The following is a 20,953-nucleotide window of genomic DNA, read 5'->3' as shown; positions in this document are numbered from 1 at the left end:
TACAGGCATGCACCGCCACACCCGGCGAATGTTTGTATTTTTAGTAGGGACGGGGTTTCATTGTGTTGGCCACGCTGACCTCAGGTGATCCACCCACTTCGGCCTTCCAATGTGTAGTATTCATTGATTTTTAAAAAGTCTATGTGCTCATATTATTTTGAATAACAGTAAAGATTTGCTTAAGTGTAAGAAGGCATTTTACAGGATGGTTTTATTCAGAAAACTGTAGGTAGTGGGACAGAATTTCAGTATGCATTGCTTGATAAACTGTATAATGGTCCCACCCACCAAGAAGAGTAACATAGAAATAGATGGGAGGAAAAAGACAGTATATGCAAGTTTGCATATATTGGTTTGAGGTGCCAGGAGACTGCAAGAGATGCTTATTAGCAGGTGGATATAAATGTCTAGTAGACTCGAGAGAAGTCAGAATGAAAATACACATTTCAGTCCATCATCTATAATAAACTGAAAACCTTCTGTGTTTGTGTCACAGTATCATTATTTCTAACTCTAGGGAGCTAAGGAAGAGTTTAGGGAATATGGATAAAGAGATGGAAAAGGCCCAGGCACGGTGGCTCATGCCTGTAATTCCAGCACTATGGGAGGCCAAGGCGGGCGGATCACGTGAGGTCAGGAGTTCAAGACCAGCCTGACCAACATGGAGAAACCCCATATCTACTAAAAATACAAAATTAGCCAAGTGTGGTGGTACATGCCTGTAATCCCAGCTACTTAGGAAGGCTGAGGCAGGAGAATCACTGGAACCTGGGAGGCGGAGGTTGCGGTGAGCTGAGATTGCGCCATTGCATTCCAGCCTGGGCAACGAGAGCAAAACTCCGTCTGAAAAAAAAAAGAGAGAGAGATGGAAAAGGGAGAGAGAGAAATAAAGAAGAAGAGTGGCAAGAAAAAGAGGAAGATTATTAAAGAGAGGGAAAGATGAACATGGCAGTTACTCTCACACAAGTGGGAGAAGAAATGTGGGTATTAAAGAATGGAAGAGTAGTTTTCAGCGTATTTTACTTTCCTCTTCATATTGCACACTTTCATGTTTGAGCCAATATAATATTCTCACTTATGTCCCCTACCATAATAATGGATATGTTTTTGATGTTAAATACTTCAGATTTAAGTGGGAAAAGGAAGATGTTAGAAAAAGTCTGAGTAGGTCAATGTCAAGATGGCTGAACAGGAACAGCTCCAGTCTGCAGCTCCCAGCGTGAGCGATGCAGAAGATGGGTGATTTCTGCATTGCCAACTGAGGTACTGGGTTCATCTCACTGGGGCTTGTCGGACAGTGGGTGCAGCCCACGGAGCAGGGCAGGGCATCACCTCACCTGGGAAGTGCAAGGGGTTGGGGAATTCCCTTTCTTAGCAAAGGGAAGCCGTGACAGACGGTACCTGGAAAATCGGGACACTCTCAACCCTAATACTGCGCTTTTCCAATAGCCTTAGCAAACGGCACACCAGGAGATTATATCCCGTGCCTGGCTAAGAGGGTCCCACGCCCACGGAGCCTCGCTCACTGCTAGAGCAGCAGTCTGAGATCAAACTGCAAGGTGGCAGTGAGGCTGGGGGAGCGGCATCCACCATTGTTGAGGCTTGAGTAGGTAAACAAAGCGGCGAGGAAGCTTGAACTGGGTGGAGCCCACTGCAGCTCAAGGAGGTCTGCCTGCCTCTGTAGACTCCACCTCTGGGGGCAGGGCATAGCTGAACAAAAGGCAGCAGAAACTTCTGCAGACTTAAACGTCCCTGTCTGACAGCTTTGAAGAGAGTAGTCATTCTCCCAGCATGGAGTTTGAGATCTGAGAATGGACAGAATGCCTCCTCAAGTGGGTCCCTGACCCCCAAGTAGCCTAACTGGGAGACACATCCCAGTAGGGGCTGACTGACACCTCATACAGCCAGGTGCCCCTCTAAGACAAAGCTTGCAGAGGAAGGATCAGACAACAACATTTGTCATTCTGCAATATTTGCTGTTCTGCAGCCTCTGCTGGTGATACCCAGGCAAACAGTCTGGAGTGGACCTCCAGCAGACTCCAACAGACCTGCAGCTGAGGGTCCTGACTGTTAGAAGGAAAACTAACAAACAGAAAGGACATCCACACCAAAACCCCATCAGTACGTCACTATATCAAAGACCAAAGGTAGATAAAACCACAAATATGGGGAGAAACCAGAGCAGAAAAGCTGAAAATTCTAAAAACCAGAGCACCTCTTTCTTCCAAAGGAATACAGCTCCTTGCCAGCAACAGAACAAAGCTGGATGGAGAATGACTTTGACAAGTTTAGAGAAGAAGGCTTCAGATGATTGGTAATAACAAACTTCTCCGAGCTAAAGGAGAATGTTCAAGCCTATTGCAAAGAAGCTAAAAACCTTGAAAAAAGATTAGACGAATGGCTAACTAGAATAAACAGTGTGGAGAAGTCCTTACATGACCTGATGGAGCTGAAAACCATGGCATGAGAACTACGTGACGCATGCACAAGCTTCAGTAGCTGATTTGATCAACTGGAAGAAGGGGTATCAGTGATTGAAGATCAAATGAATAAAATGAAGTGAGAAGAGAAGTTTAGAGAAAAAAAGGGTAAAGAGAAATGAACAAAGCCTCCAAGAAATATGGGTCTGTGTGAAAAGATCAAATCTACATCTGATTGGTGTACCTGAAAGTGACGGGGAGAATGGAACCAAGTTGGAAAACACTCTTCAGGATATTATCCAGGAGAACTTCCCCAATCTAGCAAGGCAGGCCAACATTCAAATTTAGGAAATACAGAGAATGCCACAAAGATACTGCTCAAGAAGAGCATCTCCAAGACACATAATTGTCAGATTCACCAAGGTTGAAATGAAGGAAAAAATATTAAGGGCAGCCACAGAGAAAGGTCGGGTTACCCACAAAGGGAAGCCCATCAGACTAACAGCAGATCTCTCGGCAGAAACTCTACAAGCCAGAAGAGAGTGGGGGCCAATATTCAACATTCTTCAAGAAAAGAATTTTCAACCCAGAATTTCATATCCAGCCAAACTAAGCTTCATAAGTGAAGGAGAAATAAAATACTTTACAGACAAGCAAATGCTGAGAGATTTTGTCACCACTAGGCCTGCCTTACAAGAGCTCCTGAAGGAAGCACTAAACATGGAAAGGAACAACCGGTACCAGCCACTGCAAAAACATGCCAAATTGTAAAGACCATCAAGGCTAGGAAGAAACTGCATCAACTAAAGAGCAAAATGCCCAGCTAACATCATAATGACAGGATCAAATTCACACGTAACAATAGTAACCTTAAATGTAAATGGACTAAACGTTCCAATTAAAAGACACAGACTGGCAAATTGGATAAAGAGTCAAGACCCATCAGTGTGCTGTATTCAGGAAACCCATCTCACGTGCAGAGACACACATAGGCTCAAAATAAAAGGATGGAGGAAGATCTACCAAGCAAGTGGAAAACAAAAAAAGGCAGGGGTTGCAATCCTAGTCTCGGATAAAACAGACTTTAAACCAACAAAGATCAAAAGAGACAAAGAAGACCATTACATAATGGTAAAGGGATCAATTCAATAAGAAGAGCGAACTAACCTAAATATATATGCACCCAATACAGGAGCACCCAGATTCATAAAGCAAGTCCTGAGTGACCTACAAAGAGACTTAGACTCCCACACAATAATAATGGGAGACTTTAACACCCCACTGTCAACATTAGACAGATCAACGAGACAGAAAGTTAACAAGGATATCCAGGAATTGAACTCAGCTCTGCACCAAGCAGACCTAATAGACATCTACAGAACACTCCACCCCAAATCAACAGAATATACATTCTTCTCAGCACCACATCACACTTATTCTAAAATTGACCACATAGTTGGAAGTAAAGCACTCCTCAGCAAATGTAAAAGAACAGAAATTATAACAAACTGTCTCTCAGACCACAGTGCAATCAAACTAGAACTCAGGATTAAGAAACTCACTCAAAACCGCTCAACTACATGGAAACTGAACAACCTGCTCCTGAATGGCTACTGGGTACATAAGGAAATGAAGGCAGAAATAAAGATGTTCTTTGAAACCAATGAGAACAAAGACAACATACCAGAATCTCTGGGACATGTTCAAAGCAGTGTGTAGAGGGAAATTTATAGCACTAATTGCCCACAAGAGAAAGCAGGAAAGATGTAACATTGACACCCTAACATCACAATTAAAAGAACTAGAGAAGCAAGAGCAAACACATTCAAAAGCTAGCAGAAGGCAAGAAATAACTAAGATCAGAGCAGAACTGAAGGAGATAGAGACACAAAAAACCGTTCAAAAAATCAGTGAATCCAGGAGTTGGTTTTTTAAAAAGATCAACAAAATTGATAGACTGCTAGCAAGACTAATAAAGAAGAAAAGAGAGAAGAATCAAATAGATGCAATAAAAAATGATAAAGGGGTATCACCACCCATAACCACAGAAATACAGACTACCATCAGAAAATACTATGAACACGTCTACACAAGTAAACTAGAAAATCTAGAAGAAATGGATAAATTCCTGGACACATACACCCTCCCAAGACTAAACCAGGAAGAAGTTGAATCTCTGAATAGACCAATAACAGGCTCTGAAATTGAGGCAATAATTAATAGCCTACCAACCAAAAAAAGTCCAGGACCAGATGGATTCACAGCCGAATTCTACCAGAGGTACAAGGAGGAACTGGTACCATTCCTTCTGAAACTATTCCAATCAAGAGAAAAGGAGGGAATCCTCCCCAGTTCATTTTATGAGGCCAATATCATCCTGATACCAAAGCCTGGCAGAGACACAACAAAAAAAGAGAATTTTAGACCAATATCCCTGATGAACATCAATGGAAAAATCCTCAATAAAATAGTACTCGGAGAGGCTGAGGCAGGAGAATGGCGTGAATCCGGGAGGCAGAGCTCGCAGTGAGCCAAGATTACACCACTGCACTCCAGCCTGGGCGACAGAGCGAGACTCCGTCTCAAAAAAAAAAATAAAATAAAATACTGGCAAACGAAATCCAGCAGCACATCAAAAAGCTTATGCACCACGATCAAGTTGGCTTCATCCCTGGGATGCAAGGCTGGTTCAACATACGAAAATCAATAAACGTAATCCAGCATATAAATAGAACCAAAGACAAAACCATGATTATCTCAATAGATGCAGAAAAGGCCTTCAACAAAATTCAACAGCCCTCCATGCTGTAAACTCAACAAACTAGGTATTGATGGGATGTATCTCAAAATAATAAGAGCTATTTATGACAAACCCACAGCCAGTATCATACTGAATGGGCAAAAACTGGAAGCATTCCCTTTGAAAACTGGCAGAAGACAGGGATGCCCTCTCTCACCACTCCTGCTCAACATAGTATTGGAAGTTCTGGCCAGGGCAATCAGGCAAGAGAAGGAAATAAAGAGTATTCAAATAGGAAAAGAGGAAGGCAAACTGTCCCTGTTTGCAGATGATGTGATTGTATATTTAGAAAACCCCATCATCTCAGCCCAAAATCTCCTTAAGCTGATAAGCAACTTCAGCAAAGTCTCAGGAGACAAAATCAATGTGCAAAAATCACAAGCATTCCTATACACCAAGAACAGACAAACAGCCAAATCATGGGTGAACTCCCATTCAGAATTGCTTCAAGGAGAATAAAATACCTAGGAATCCAACTTACAAGGGATGTGAAGGACCTCTTCAAGGAGAACTACAAACCACTGCTTAACGAAATAAAAGAGGACACAAACAAATGGAAGAACATTCCATGCTCATGGATAGGAGGAATCAATATCGTGAAAATGGCCATACTTCTCAAGGTAATGTATAGATTCAATGCCATCCCCATCAAGCTACCAATGACTTTCTTCACAGAATTGGAAAAAACTACTTTGAAGTTCATATGGAACCAAAAAAGAGCCCACATCGGCAAGTCAATCCTAACCCAAAAGAACAAAGCTGGAGGCATCAGGCTACCTGACTTCAAACTATACTACAAGGCTACAGTAACCAAAACAGCATGGTACTAGTACCAAAACAGAGATATAGATCAATGGAACAGAACAGAGCCCTCAGAAATAACGCCGCATATCTACAACTATGTGATCTTTGACAAACCTGACAAAAACAAGAAATGGGGAAAGGATTCCCTGTTTAATAAATGGTGCTGGGAAAACTGGCAAGCCACATGTAGAAAGCTGAAACTGGATCCCTTCCTTACAGCTTATACAAAAATGAATTCAAGATGGATTAAAGACTTACATGTTAGACCTAAAACCATAAGAACCCTAGAAGAAAACCTAGGCAATACCATTCAGGACATAGGCATGGACAAGGACTTCATGACTAAAACACGAAAAGCAATGGCAACAAAAGCCAAAATTGACAAATGGGATCTAATCTAACTATGCAGCCTTAGTTAGATTAACTATAACTATGGAGCCATAAAAAAGGATGAGTTCATGTCCTTTGTGGGGACATGGATGAAGCTGGAAACCATCATTCTGAGCAAACTATTGCAAGGACAGAAAACCAGACACCACAAGTTCTCACTCATAGGTGGGAATTGAACAGTGAGAACACTTTGACACAGGAGAACATCACACACTGGGGCGTGTTGTGGGGTGGGGGGAGGGACAAGGGATAGAATTAGGAGATATACCTAATGTAAATGACGAGTTAATGGGTGCAACACACCAATATGGCACATGTATACATATGTAACATACTTGCACGTTGTGCTCATGTACCCTAGTACTTAAAGTATAATAATAATAAAAAAAAAATTTCCAGTCAACAGCATGATGTTGAGTACTTAAACTTTTCGAGAATCAACAATTATATATTGGTTTTCGACTATGCAGGGAATTGGTGCCCCTAACTGCCATGTTGTTCAAGGGTCAACTGTATATGAGTATGTGTTTTGAGCATGATCCAAAGTAGGCAAAATCCATTGGAAACAACCCATTGTAATGAAGTCACATGATGGAAATTTTATGCAGGTATTTAAATAATGAATATGAAGACTAAGGGAAAAATGTACATAGTGTTAAGTAGAAAGAGCAGGAGATAAAATTAGGGATAATTCAGTTGCATGTGCAGTTATTTTTAAGGTATGTACACAAAAGGACAAATAAAAAATTTAATATACTATTATTTTAGGAAGGTAGGGTTAATGGGTGATTTTCTTTTTTTTTTTTTTTGAGATGGAGTCTCGCTCTGTCACCCAGGCTGGAGTGCAGTGACGCAATCTCAGCTCACTGCAGGCTCCGCCCCCCGGGGTTCACGCCATTCTGCCTCAGCCTCCCGCATAGCTGGGACTACAGGCGCCCGCCACCTTACCTGGCTAATTTTTTGTATTTTTAGTAGAGACGGGGTTTCACTGTGTTAGCCAGGATGGTCTCGATCTCCTGACCTCGTGATCCGCCCCCCTTGGCCTCCCAAAGTGCTGGGATTACAGGCGTGAGCCACCGCGCCCAGCCCCTAATGGGTGATTTTCTTAATCTTTTTGCTCTTTTCTAAATGTTTAATGAAACTTGTATAATAAATAGAATTTGTGAAAACAAAAAACTTGATTTAGAAGTAATCAAGAATAAGGAGAACATAAATTATTTGTAGAATATCCTGATTAATGTCAACATCATAGATTACAGAGTAACTGAGTTTAAAGTAGATATATTTTTAAAAATCAAATATATTTGCTTAATGTGTACAAGGGCCTTGTGGTAAATCAACTTGACCTGAGATATATTTCTTCTATGTAGCAAATGAGCAGTAATTTCATAATTTTAAACATTACAACAAGAAACATATAATTTAGACATTTTTTAAAAAAGATTAAAATAACCTTTTACTCGCTCATGTATACAATTAAATTACTTGGCAGTTTCTGTGGTATAATTCATAATGATTTTCATATATTATTAAACTTATAAAAATACAAAAAAAAGAAAAGGCCTGAGTAAGCCGTGAAATATTACCTAACCACACCGTACAAAATATTAATGTCCAAATTGAATTATAGAAGTAAAACTTAACAGAACTATAATGGGATGATTGGTTCATAATCTTGAGATAAAGAAAGGTTTCTTAAGTAAGATAAAACCACTAATCTATTATGAAAATTGACATTTGACTACATAAGGCTTTAATGCCCTGATATGAACGGTATAAACAAAGTTAAAAGTGATACAACTAAATTTAGTGTGTGTGTATATATATATATATATATATATTTGACATATATATATTTGACTTATATATATATATTTGACATATATATATGACATATATATATATATGACATATATATATATATATATATATATATATTTCTCCTTCAAGTAATTCTTAGAATAAATGCAGTCCCAATCAGAATCACAGGAGCCTTTTTTTTTTGGGTAGAAATTAACAAGCTGATTCTAAAATGTGTATGAAAATGCAAAGGACCTAGAAAATTAAACGCAATTTTGAAAAACAGTGTAATGAACACAATGATACCTTATTTAAGTACGCAGTGATTTTATTTTATTTTTTTTAAAGAAGGTCTCACTCTGTCGCTCAGGCTGGAGTGCAGTGGTACAATCATGGCTCACTGCAGCCTCAATCTCCCAGGCTCAAGTGTTCCTCCTGCCTCAGCCCCTCCAAGTAACTGGGACTACAGGTGTGTGCAACCATGCCCAGCTAATTTTTGTAGTTTTTGTAGAGATGGGACTTTGCTGCCCAGTTGCCTAGGCTGGTCTTGAACTCCTGAGCTCCAGCAATCCACCCTCCTTGGTCTCCCAAAGTGCTGAGATTATAGGTGTGAATCACCAAGCTCAGCCCTGATTTTCTTTTTTTTTTTCTGAGACGGAGTCTCGCTCTGTCGCCCAGGCTGGAGTGCAGTGGCTCGATCTCGGCTCACTGCAAGCTCTGCCTTCCGGGTTCACGCCATTCTCCTGCCTCAGCCTCTGGAGTAGCTGGGACTACAGGCGCCCGCCACCACGCCTGGCAAATTTTTTGTATTTTTAGTAGAGATGGGGTTTCACCATGTTAGCCAGGATGGTCTCGATCTCCTGACCTTGTGATCCGCCCACCTTGGCCTCCCAAAGTGTTGGGATTACAGGCGTGAGCCACCGTGCCCGGCCTCAGCCCTGATTTTCAATAAAGGTGCTAAATTAATCTGATAAGAAAAGGATATCTTCAGTAAATGAACTAGAACAACTGGATATCCATACTTCTTAAAAAAATGGCCTTTATACTGTCAAAAAATAAAATTTAATTAAAAACATTATAGATATAAAAATAAAAGCTAAAAGGTCTTGAAAAAGAGACAGATTATCTTTGCAACTTTGGGATATGTGAAAAAAATTTTAGAACCCAAAAAGCACAAATCCTAAGAGATAAAACTTATGCATAAGACATTAGCAAAGTTAAAAACTTAAACTCTTCGAAAGATGTTGTTCGGAAGACAAAGACCAGGACAAAATATTCATATATTGGAGAAAGGATTGGCCTAGAATATATGAAGAACATAGTAAGATGACTGAATTTACAAATGGGCAAAAGGTTGGAACATATTTACCCAAAGAAAATACATGAATGGCCAAGGAGCACATGAAAAGACTTAATATCACCAGTTATCAGAAAAGTGCAAATTTAAACCACAGTAAGATACTACTGTGCACCCACTAGGATGACTAGAATTAAAAAGATTGATAGTACAAAGAGTTGGTAGGATAAGGAATAACTGGAACTCTTATACATTGCTGGCAGGAATGGAAAGTGGTAAAACTGATTTAGAAAACTGGTGGGTAGTTTCTTAATAAAGTTAAAATCATACTTAGTATGTTAACCAGCATTTCCACTCCTAGGTATTTACCCAGGAGAGAGAAAAACTTCTTTTCACACAAACACTTTTTTCTTTAATGCTTTTTTTTAAAAAATTAACCACCTTCACCCCTCCTCACAAAAACCCTTCTGTATACAGATGTTCATAATCATAACAGCTTTATTTTTAATAGCCAAAAAGCTGGAAAAACATTAATATCCATCAAAAGATGGGTAGATAAACAAATTGTGTAATATCCATATAATGGAAATCTTAGCAATAAAAAATAACTTACTGATAGAGACAACATAGATAAATCTTAAAAACATGCTGAATGAAAGAAGCCAGATGTGAAAAAGAGTGCATGCTGTATAATTATAGTTACATGAAGCTACAGGACAGTCTAATCTATAATCAGTCATTTTAAAGATAAGGAAAAAATTAACTCTCATATTTTGATAATTATATGTGCATCCCTACCTCAGTCTTTTATAACTGAGTTCAGGGAACAATGGTTTGGACTTTAACCACAGAGAAGTAGCTGTGTGATAAATACATAGTTTGAAAGACCATCTTAAAATAAGTTAATTTTTTTCAAAAGGGTGTTGTACCACACGTGAGTATCAGCTGTTTCAGATAGTTTGAGACAGATTTAGTGCTGCTACAGCTATGAATAAGCTTTATTGATAATTTATATTTGGTCATTGATTAATGTTTGCATTTCTGACAGAAACCTCTTTGGCATCTGATGGAACTTCAGACCCCCTTCCCCGGTAATTTTACCAGTTCTTCCCGTCTCTAGCAAGGGTATTCACTCGTACTTGATTCTGTGTTTTGCATTTCCACTTCTGATCTTCCTCAGTTCATTATTATCAACTGCTCATGTTAGTTTTTTTTGAGACAGGGTCTCACTCTGTTGCCCAGACTTTACTGCAGTGGCGCATCTTGGTGTACTGCAGCCTCAACTTCCTGGGCTCTAGTGATCTTCCAAACTCAGCCTTCCAAGTAGCTGATACCACAAGTGCTTGCCACCACACCCACCTAATTTTTAAAATGCCTTTGTAGTTACGGAATTTTGTCATGTTGTCTAGGTTGGTCTTGAACTCCTGGTCTCAAGCAATCCTTGTGCCTCAGCATCCCAGAATGCTGGGATTACAGGCGTGAATCACCAAGCCTGGCCCAGTATTTATTAATACTTTTTTTTTTTTTTTTGGAGACAGGGTCTTGTTCTGTTGCCCAGGCTGAAGTGCAGTGGCATGATCTTGGCTCACTGCAACCTCCACCTCCTAAGTTCAAGCAAGTCTTATGCCTCAGCCACCTGAGTAGCTGGGATTACAGGTGCATGCCACCACGCCCAGATAATTTTTGTATTTTTAGTAGGGACAGGATTTTGCTGCGTTGGCCATGCTGGTCTTGAATTCCTGGCCTCATGTAATCCTCCCACTTTAGCCTCCCAAAGTGCTGGGATTATAGGTCTGAGCCATCATGCCCGGCCTACTTTTTAAATTCCCATTTCATTTAAATTTTTATCATTTAAGGCCAGGCATGGTGGGTCATGCCTGTAATCCCAGCATTTAGGGAGGCCGAGGTCAGCAGATCACTTGAGGTCAGGCGTTTGAGACCAGCCTAGCCAACATGGTGAAATCACATCTCTACTAAAAAAAATACAAAAATTAGCTGGGCGTGGTGGTGGGCGCCTGTAGTCACAGCTACTCAGGAGGCTGAGGCATGAGAATTGTTTGAACCTGGGAGGCTGAAGTTGGAGTGAGCTGAGATTGCGCCACTGCACCCTGGCCTTGGTGACAGAGCAAAACTCTGTCTTAAAAAAAAAATTATCGTTTAAAAATACATAGAAATTGCATAGTGGCCAGGCATTGTGGCTCATGCCTCTAATCCCAGCATTTTGGGAGGAGGAGACAGGCAGATTGCTTGAGCCCAGGAGTTTGAGACCAGCCTGGGCAACACAGTGAGACCTTGTCTCTACAAAAAATTTAAAAATTAGCTGGGCATGGTGGTGCACACCTGTAGTCCCAGCTACTTGGAAGGTTAAGGTAGGAGGATGGTTTGAGTCTAGGAGGCAGAGGTTGTAGTGAGCCGAGATTGCGACACTGCACTCTAGCCTGGGCAGCAAAGCAAGACCCTGTCTCAAAAAAAATAAAATAAAATAAAATTGCATAGCGGATGCATGTATTATTTAACAAATAATTATAAAGCAAATACCTGTGTAGCTACCACCCAGGTCAAGAAGTGGAACACTGTCAGCATTCCAGGAGCCCATAAGCACCTCTTCCTATTTGTAATCCCTGCCCTCAGGCCTACAGGTAACCATTCTCCTGACTTTGTTTCCTTGCTTTAATTTTATGCTTATGTATGCATCTCTAAACAAAATAGTTTAAATTGTTTTTGAAATTCACAGAAAAGAAATCATTCCATGTATATTGTGTCATGTTTCTTCTCTCGCCATGTGAGAATCATATGTGTTGCTTCAAGCTGTCGTTCATGTTGTTTTGTATAAAACCATAATTCACCTTTTTTCATTTTCTTCATGTTTTTCTAGATAGATTTTAGGCTGTTTCTTCAAAGTTTGCAGCAAATTACCTGTTTTTGCTATAGCAGAATAATGCTATTTTGCCATTTTAATTCTGGTAACAAAAAAGCATCTTATATCAATACAGATTGAGCATCCAAATCCAAAAATCTGAAATCTGAAATGCTCCAAAGTCCAAAACTTAAAAAAAGTTTTAAAATTTAAATTAAATTAAATTGTTTTGTAGAGATGAGGTCTTGCTATGTTGCCTAGGCTAGTCTCGAACTCTTGGCTTCACACAATCCTCGTGCTTCAGCTGTCCCAAATGTTGGGACTACAGGTGTGAGCCACTGTGCGCAGCCAGAATTTTTTGAGCGCTGACATGGTCTAAGGAAATGTTCACTGGAGCATTTTTGATTTCATATTTTCAGATTTAGGGTGTTCAGTAGGATAAGTATAATGCAAATATTTCAAACTACAAGAAAGTCTGAAATCTATATTACTTCTGGTCCCAAGCATTTAGGAAAAGGGATATTCAACCTGTATGCTCTTTATAATATGTACTGTACCTTCATATATATTAGCTAATTTAATCCTCTTTTCAGACCTGTGAAATGGCAATGCAGTATTTCATTTTATAACTAAAAAAACTGAGGGTAAGCCTGGGCAACATAGTGAGACCCTGTCTCTACAAAAAATTCAAAAGTTAGCCAAATGTAGTGGCATGTACCTGTAGTCCCAGCTACTTTGGAGGCTGAGGTGGGAGGATCATTTGAACACGAGAGGTCAAGGCTGCAGTGCGCCAGGATTGCTCCACTGCACTGCAGCCTGGTCAACAGAGCTGAAACTCTGTCTCAAAAAAAGAAAGAGAGAAAGAGAAGAGAGAGAAGAGAGGGAGAGAGGGAGGGAGGGAACAGAGTGATAGAGTTTGTCACTTGCCTGAACATTTCTAAAAAATTAATGCTATAACTGTCACAGATCTTTTATTTCAAAGTCCAAATTCTGAATTTTTTATTCAGTTTCACACAAACTGAGCATACTTAATACCTGAACTGAATTAAAATATTTTAGATTAAAAAAAAAAAAAAACTTAGTTACCTGACATGCCCCACTGTCCAGTTTTTCACATCAAAACATTATTATTTTTCTTTGGAAGTTGACCTAAAAAGCATTTGTATTAAATTGCAGGTAGGATGTTGGAATTTAACTTCATTAAGTTGTCAGCAGCAAAACTCATGCAGGTAGGAAGCTGGTATCTGTAGCATTTGATTTAGGTAGCAAAAAGGAGGAGGAGGGGAACTGATAGTGGATAATATTTTGAGTACAGAATTACTATTGCACTTTTCTCCTCATGTCAGTCTTATTTGTAAGTAAATTCAAGGAAGCTCACTAGCTAAGTGGCCTTGGATAAGCTATTTAATAACCAGGTTCCATGATGTTCTCTTTAAAAGTCCCTTCCCTTTCTAAAATCTCATGTCTTATGAATCTATGAGGTTGTTAAAATACTCTCTTGTGCTGTAGACCAGTCTGACCCCTTAGTTATGTGTGGAATTTGCTGAGCTGTATTTAAAGCCAAGTTTATATGTTGATGTTATTGTAAAATGACTCTCCTTTTGTTATCTAAAGATTTCAAAAAGTATAGGTTTTTAAAATGGTCATGTTTTAAGCAGCTTTCAGCTCAAGAAGTGAAAGTAACTATTAGTATAGTTATTAGTGGCAGTGTTGAAGTTTTTTGTGAAGAATTCAATACTTCCTTGAAGGTGTTTATATGTAAATATGTTTTACATATATATACTTTAGAAAACTGTTCTAAAAAAAGGAAATTTGTTTAGAAAAGCAAGAAGATAGAAGATGTATTGATATCACATTCCAAAGCATGTCTGAAACATGTTAAGATCCATATATTTACTTAAATAAAAATCCGTGGAATTGCAAACATCTTCCTGGTTTGAGAATATATTTTAGCAGATCCATCATCTAAATGGAAATATGTAGCAACAGAAGTTAATTGTACTTTAGGCCAGGTGCAGTGGCTCACGTCTATAATCCCAGCACTTTGGGAGGCTGAAGTGTGAACTCAGCAGTTTGAGCTCAGCCTGGGCGAGATAGTGAGACCCTGTCTCTACACAAAATAAAAAATTAGCAAAGTGTGGCAGCACACACTTGTAGTTCCAGCTACTTGGGAGGCTGAGGCAGGAGGATCACCTGAGCTCAGAAAGTCAAGGCTGCAGTGAGCTGTGATCATGCCACTGCCTTCCAGCCTGGGCAACACAGTGAGACCCTACCTCAAAAAAATTTTTTTTTTTAAATTTCACAAAGGCTTCTTAATGGACAAGATTTTTGATCCAGAGTGAAATTAAACTTGTTAAATAGCAGCACTGAAATAATGTTCATGAGAGTGTATATTTAAGCCTTTTCTCTTATATTCCTGCTAAGAGGATTGGATGGAGGAAATAAGTGATAACTATTCTTTGAGCTTATAAAACTTCACAGTATTTACCCAACTCATTGGCCAAAGACTGCCACTTCCTTGGTTTAGAGTTTGGGTGAGATAAGGAATGTTCATCTCTGCTTAAATAAACATTCCAGGTTCTGGATTTTAATTAATGGCAAAAATGTAAACTTTTGCTTCTTTTGATATTCCTTGGACATGTGCTTAATCTTAACATGTCATTTTCCTGTATGTTAGAGGACTTGTCCTCTGGACTGTAGAATCAGGGTCCTGAATTCATACCTTGTTATACTACCCAGATTTGTGACACTGAGGATGTGTGCCTTAACTTCACATTACATCTTCATCTGTACAGCTGCAAAAATTACGGTCACTTCTGTCGTTCCAGGTTTAGAGTCATGGCTTTGGAAAAAGCAAAAGGGAGGAATTTAATTTCACGGTTAATGTTCAGGACTCTGTGATCCTATAATGTGGTTGTTACTGATATATAGTTGGCAAAGCTTGTAAATGTATGAGGTCTCTTTCCAGAATTTACAAATAAGTGATTTATATTTCGCCATTTGGGACAAAAATGTTAACATCTCTTTGAACACAGTCAAATTGATACATCTTTAGTCTTTGATCTTTTCATTTCAAGGAAGGCTCTTTTTCTTCATTCTGCCACTCTACTTTTTAAACTTTGTCCATTTTTCTTGCAAACATTGTCTATACTTGTTGACTCTGCTGCTTTCCTTTCACTCACTTAACATCCCGTAATCTGATTTCTACCCACACTACTTTACTGAAACTGCTGTTGCCAGGGCCACACTGTGTTTGCTGCACAGTCTAAGGAATAATCCTCAGTCTTGCCTATTTCAGTGGCAGTTAATACTGGCTTCCACTTTCTCCTTGAAACAGGCTCCAGTGACACCACATTTAACGGATTTTCCTCTTTAATTCTGATAACACCCAAACCTCCTTAGTAGACCTCTCTTTTTCTACCTATGATTTAAATGCTGTTCTTAGTCAGAGGACTGTGTTGAGCACACTTTGCTTGTCATGATACTGTTTTGCCTAGAGATCATTCATTGCTTTAGTCATAATCTGATGATTGCAAAACTTCTCCTTGGCTTCAGATCTGTATATCAAACTGTCTATTGGACATCTTCACTTGACTGTTGTAGTAGCCTGCAAGTGATCTAAACCCACTCATCATAACTTCAGGCTAAAGAGGGAGATTCGTTGCCTTACAAAACCAAACGTATGTTGCACAGGTGAAACTGATTTAGGGATGCCTAGAATCAGAGATTCATGTCATCTTGACTTCCCACTTCTCTTTTGCCTCTGCTTGTCAGCATTGTTACCTCAAAACCATCTTCCACATGAGGTATAGGATATTATTGACTAAGGACATCCTTAAAGTCAACAGCTTGGCAGTCAGAAAGAAAGAATAGGTTTAGCCGGGCGCGGTGGCTCACGCTTGTAATCCCAGCACTTTGGGAGGCCGAGGCGGGTGAATCACGAGGTCAGGAGATCGAGACCACGGTGAAACCCCGTCTCTACTAAAAATACAAAAAATTAGACGGGCATGGTGGTGGGCACCTGTAGTCCCAGCTACTCAGAGAGGCTGAGGCAGGAGAATGGCGTGAACCCGGGAGGTGGAGCTAGCAGTGAGCCGAGATCGCGCCACTGCACTCCAGCCTGGGTGACAGAGCGAGACTCCGTCTCAAAAAAAAAAAAAAAAAAAAAGAAAAAATAAGTTTAACTCTTTGTCCAACTGCAGATAGAAAATTGCATGACAAGGATTCTGATAGACTCAGCTTGGTTTGCCACGGTGGGATATAAAGTATTTTGACTAACATGCGTTCTAGTAATGATGGTGGGAGTGGTAGGGATCTAATAGCTCGATTCACAGAAGAAAGCCTAACTTAACCTTTACCCATTTTTCATGTACTGCTCTAATTCCAGTGGATAAGGTGATAAGTTTGTTTGTTTATGGTTTTTGATGAACTGTACCTGCTTGATTATCTCCTTAGAATTCATTGCTGTGTCAATTACTGTCTGAGTTGTCTGTGAGAATAAAGGACTCAACTGAAGAAGCCTATATGAAAATGGTGATCATTATTTCTTCTTGGAATTAGAAACTTGTATGTGGCAGTCATAATGTTCTAATTAGTGATTTTTAAAAACTCTTTAAAATAATCCATACTTTTATAATCATAAAATGGGATGCCCCATGAAGGCAAAGAGTTCTGTCTACTTTTACTACTATACCTAGAACTTGACACTCAAAAAGTTGCTCAAAAAATAATTTGTTGAATGAATATCAGTTTGTTAAAATCTTGATTTTTTTTCAGTGTTTACTTTTTTGGGTAATATTTATTTTAAGAAATAAAAGCTTTCAAGGATAAGTAAAGTTTAACTTTTTTTTTACTTTTTCTTTTTTTTCCCTAGACTATCTGTTATAGTCCCTGGGTCAAGACAACAGTTTTTATACCTTCGTCGTGGTTCAGAAAGGAGTCTCTGTAGAGCCAGAAGCAAAGAAAGGAAACAATCCAAATTTTTCTTTATTAAATTGACTGTGTAAGATACTTGACTTCCAGGAACAAAAACACGGTGAAATAATAAAATTTCATCTTGGCATCACTGGACATCATCATATTGAGGAGCGTATTTTGTGGAACTTCCTGAGTTGAGATTTGGAACCTTCATTGGTGCTTCTTTATACTGTGGACTGTAAGCATGAGTGAATTCTGGTTGTGTTTCAACTGCTGTATTGCAGAACAGCCTCAGCCTGTAAGTATGAAGTATGTGGACATATCAGGTGGGGTGCTTATTAAACTTTCCACTGGTTCTCAAACTGAGGATTGGAATCCTAGCAGTAATTGCAAAGCACTTCTAGAGAATACCACAGAGACTAGTTCAGTGGAACTCAGAACATATGTTTAAAAATAAACAGTGTTTTTAAAGTAAATACTGTATGTCAAGAACTCTACTAGACCATTCATCGTACATGACTGAGAGGAGGTGTTCTTCTGTCAAATAGCTTCTGGAGGAATAGTGAGAGAGAAAGGAGACAGTAACCTGAGGTAAAACAGATAAATCAGCCTTGGAAGTCAGTGGGTGGAAGATGTGACAGCCATATTGCCATCATATTCCCCTCAGCTTACCATCTCATTTTCCTCAGAGCAACCCTCTGAGGAAGATATCATTGTCCTTATTTTTCAGTTTAAACAGGTTCAGTTTTTTGCCCAAAGTCATATAGCTTGTAAGTGGTCTTGACTGACTTCTTGACTGACTTCTTGGTATATGCCTTGTTTTTGTGCCCTGTAATATATGCACATATTGCTACCTCTACCAAAATCCTGCCCTCCAGCCTCCAAGTTCTGTTTTTTATTAAGACGGAGTTTCACTCTTATTGCCCAGGCTGGAGTGCAATGGTGTGATCTGGGCTCACTGCAACCTCCGCCTCCCGGGTTCAAGTTATTCTCCTGCCTCAGCCCTTGAGTAGCTGGGATTACAGGCTTGTGCCACCACACCTGGCTAATTTTGTACTTTATTAATAGAGACAGGGTTTCACCATGTGGTCAGGCTGGTCTCGAACTCCTGACCTCAGGTGATCCACCCGCCTCTGCCTCCCGAAGTGCTGGGATTACAGGCATGAGCCACTGCGCCTAGCCTCCTTTTCATTTTTTAAGGTGCCTAAATAAATTGTTACATATATAAAAATTTCCCCAGCTTTCCCCTGAATGAGATAATACTCATCTGTATTCCCACAGCTCTTTAGTTATTTTTCTATTATAGCATGGAACCTTTTGCATAGTAAATAACTATTCTACAGTCTCTCCCACAACATTTTGAATTATTTATGGGTTTTCACCATGTTAACTTTGTATCTTCAGGATCAAATATAATATCTTGGAGAGTGTAGGTATACATGATTGATTGTTGGCTGGCTGAACAAATGAATTGATATTTTGTTTTATTTATATTTGTAACAACGTAAGAGGAAAAATAAGGATTAAATTTAAAAAATATAATTGTACACATAACTCCCAATCTCAAGTGATTCACCTGCCGTGGCCTCCCAAAGTGCTGGGATTACAGGCATGAGCCACTGTGCCCTACCATATTGTTTTAATTGCTCTACTTACTTAGTATGTTTTGCTGTGGCATAGGGGAAATTTTTTCTTAGCTCTTCTTTTCTAACTCTATTGGTGATGTCTTTTTTAAAAGCTGGATTGTGGTTACATGTTTTCTTATTATATTTTTGTTTATTTTTTTCTTGTTTGAGATATTTCATAATACGTATGTAAATCTTAGTTTTTTGTTTGTTTGTTTGTTTTTTTAGGATTGCATTGAATTTATTTTATTTATTTATTTGAGATGGAGTCTCATTCTGTTGCCCAGGCTGGAGTGCAGTGACGTGATATATAATAAAGGGTATAAAATAAAGTGAATTCTCTTCAATATATGATAAATGTATACTCACCAATAGCTAAAATAGGAAGACACAGATTAGGTATTTAAATGCCAGGAGCATAAGGCTCTGGAGTTATAAGACATCAGAAATACATTTTCTGCTACACAGAGGATTTGCAACTTGAGTTTCTCTCATACTGAAACAGGAAAAGTTCCTTGTCCCCCTAGAAGCCATGCGATGGGGGTGTGGCTCGCTTCTTCAGTGCCCTGCTGCTCAAACTTCTAGGGGAGCATATAGACGGGGAGCTGTGGGGTTCTGACCCCACGCCAGTGTCTAGGGATGAATCTTTATAGCTGAAGTGCCAGAAGGCGTGTGTTACAGGGTGCTTTTTTAGTTTGCCTTGTGTTAACCAGCTCAGTTAGACCCTCTACCTTGTCACAAGGACAGAAGGCTTTCTGTATCCTGGGTTCTTGCTTTGGTGTACTGGAAGAATCGGATCACACGTGGGCTTGGAGAAGGAGTGCAAAGTTTTATTGAGTGGAAGTAGCTCTCAGCCGATGAGGGAGCCAGAAAGGAGATGGTTTCCCCCGGAGCTGGGCTCCTCGGTGGCCCCAGCTCTCCTTTAACTGCCCCGGCCAAACTCCGCCTCGTCCAGCCAGTTGATGGCCTGCTGGCATGCTGGTGTCTGTTGGTGTGCTCTTCTGCAGGCGTGTTCCCTCGACGTCTTTTCACTGTCTAGCTGCTTGTGTCTTCTTCCGCTGATGTGCTCCTCTCGACATTTGGCTGCCTACGTGTCTGCCTGCTAGGGTCTTGGGTTTTTATAGGCCCAGGATGGGGGCACGGCGGGCCAGGGTGGTCTTGGAAAATGCAACATTTGGGCCTGAAAGCAGGAGTGCCTGTCCTCACCTATGTTTGTCCGTGGGGGTGGAGCCCTAGCCAGGGACCTGCCTTTCTCTACCCAGCACTTCCCTGTCCCCACTCCCATATCATTTAAAGGGACCACACTCTTCCCTTCCCAGCACTCCCATATCAGTACAACATTTAATATGTTAGTTGTTTGTTATTGTTTAATGAATACATACTTATGTGAAGTATTCCATAAAAATTCCATGGACATCTGATTTCTTACCTTTTTGATTCCTGAGAAAAATTATATAAAACTTAATGGGGCTTTGTGGTCGCCATAATAGAGGAATAGCTTGCTTGTTGGCATCAGGAAACAGATGTAAAGAATCACTAATAATTTTTGTTTCTTTACATTATACAAAGACATATCCTTGGTATTCTAAACAATATCAAGACTGCCTTATCTTAAAGCTGCTTGGTCATCTGCTAAAGTTTTCTAAAATATTTACTGAAATAAAGTGCTGCATGCCAACTCTCCCACTTGTTCCCTATCACCCCCTGCTCTTGCACATTCCATGTGTGAAAAAGGAACAAACCAATATTGGGAAGAAAATAGAATGCATTTTTTCTGAGTATAGTGAAATAATCATTTTTCTCCTCCTGCTCCTTCATTTTAATACAGTACAATGCAGGGTATAATAGAGCCCCAATGTTTTGAGCCGTGGTATTCCAAAACTTAGTAACTTAGTAATGCTGTAGTTGCTATTGCTGTAGTTGCTGTTGCTAGATATAGCTAAGGTTGTAGATTTTTAATTGGATGGTTGCTGCCCTGCAATTTAATTTTTTAAAAAGATTTGTTAGGGCTGGGCGCAGTGGCTCACACCTGTAATCCTAGCA

At 39.7% G+C, this 20,953-nt stretch overlaps 1 protein-coding gene across 4 annotated transcripts in view; it reads left to right on the top strand.

Moving 5' to 3' along the window:
• The window catches only part of CDC42SE2 (CDC42 small effector 2), a 125,509-nt gene that overhangs the window by 72,353 nt on the left and 32,203 nt on the right, over window positions 1-20,953 (top strand). For all 4 annotated transcript variants that reach the window (XM_032156518.2, XM_032156517.2, XM_032156516.2 and 1 more), the window contains one exon: window positions 17,242-17,583. In XM_032156518.2, coding sequence (XP_032012409.1) covers window positions 17,530-17,583 — 54 coding nt within the window. In that variant the 5' untranslated portion in view covers window positions 17,242-17,529. The remainder of the gene's footprint in view (window positions 1-17,241; window positions 17,584-20,953) is intronic.

This window comes from Hylobates moloch, unplaced genomic scaffold (assembly GCF_009828535.3).
Source record: "Hylobates moloch isolate HMO894 unplaced genomic scaffold, HMol_V3 SCAFFOLD_6, whole genome shotgun sequence".
Lineage (NCBI taxonomy): Eukaryota > Metazoa > Chordata > Mammalia > Primates > Hylobatidae > Hylobates > Hylobates moloch.
The sequence above is the reverse complement of the archived record's forward strand: the minus strand, read 5'-3'. Positions and strand labels throughout refer to the sequence as shown.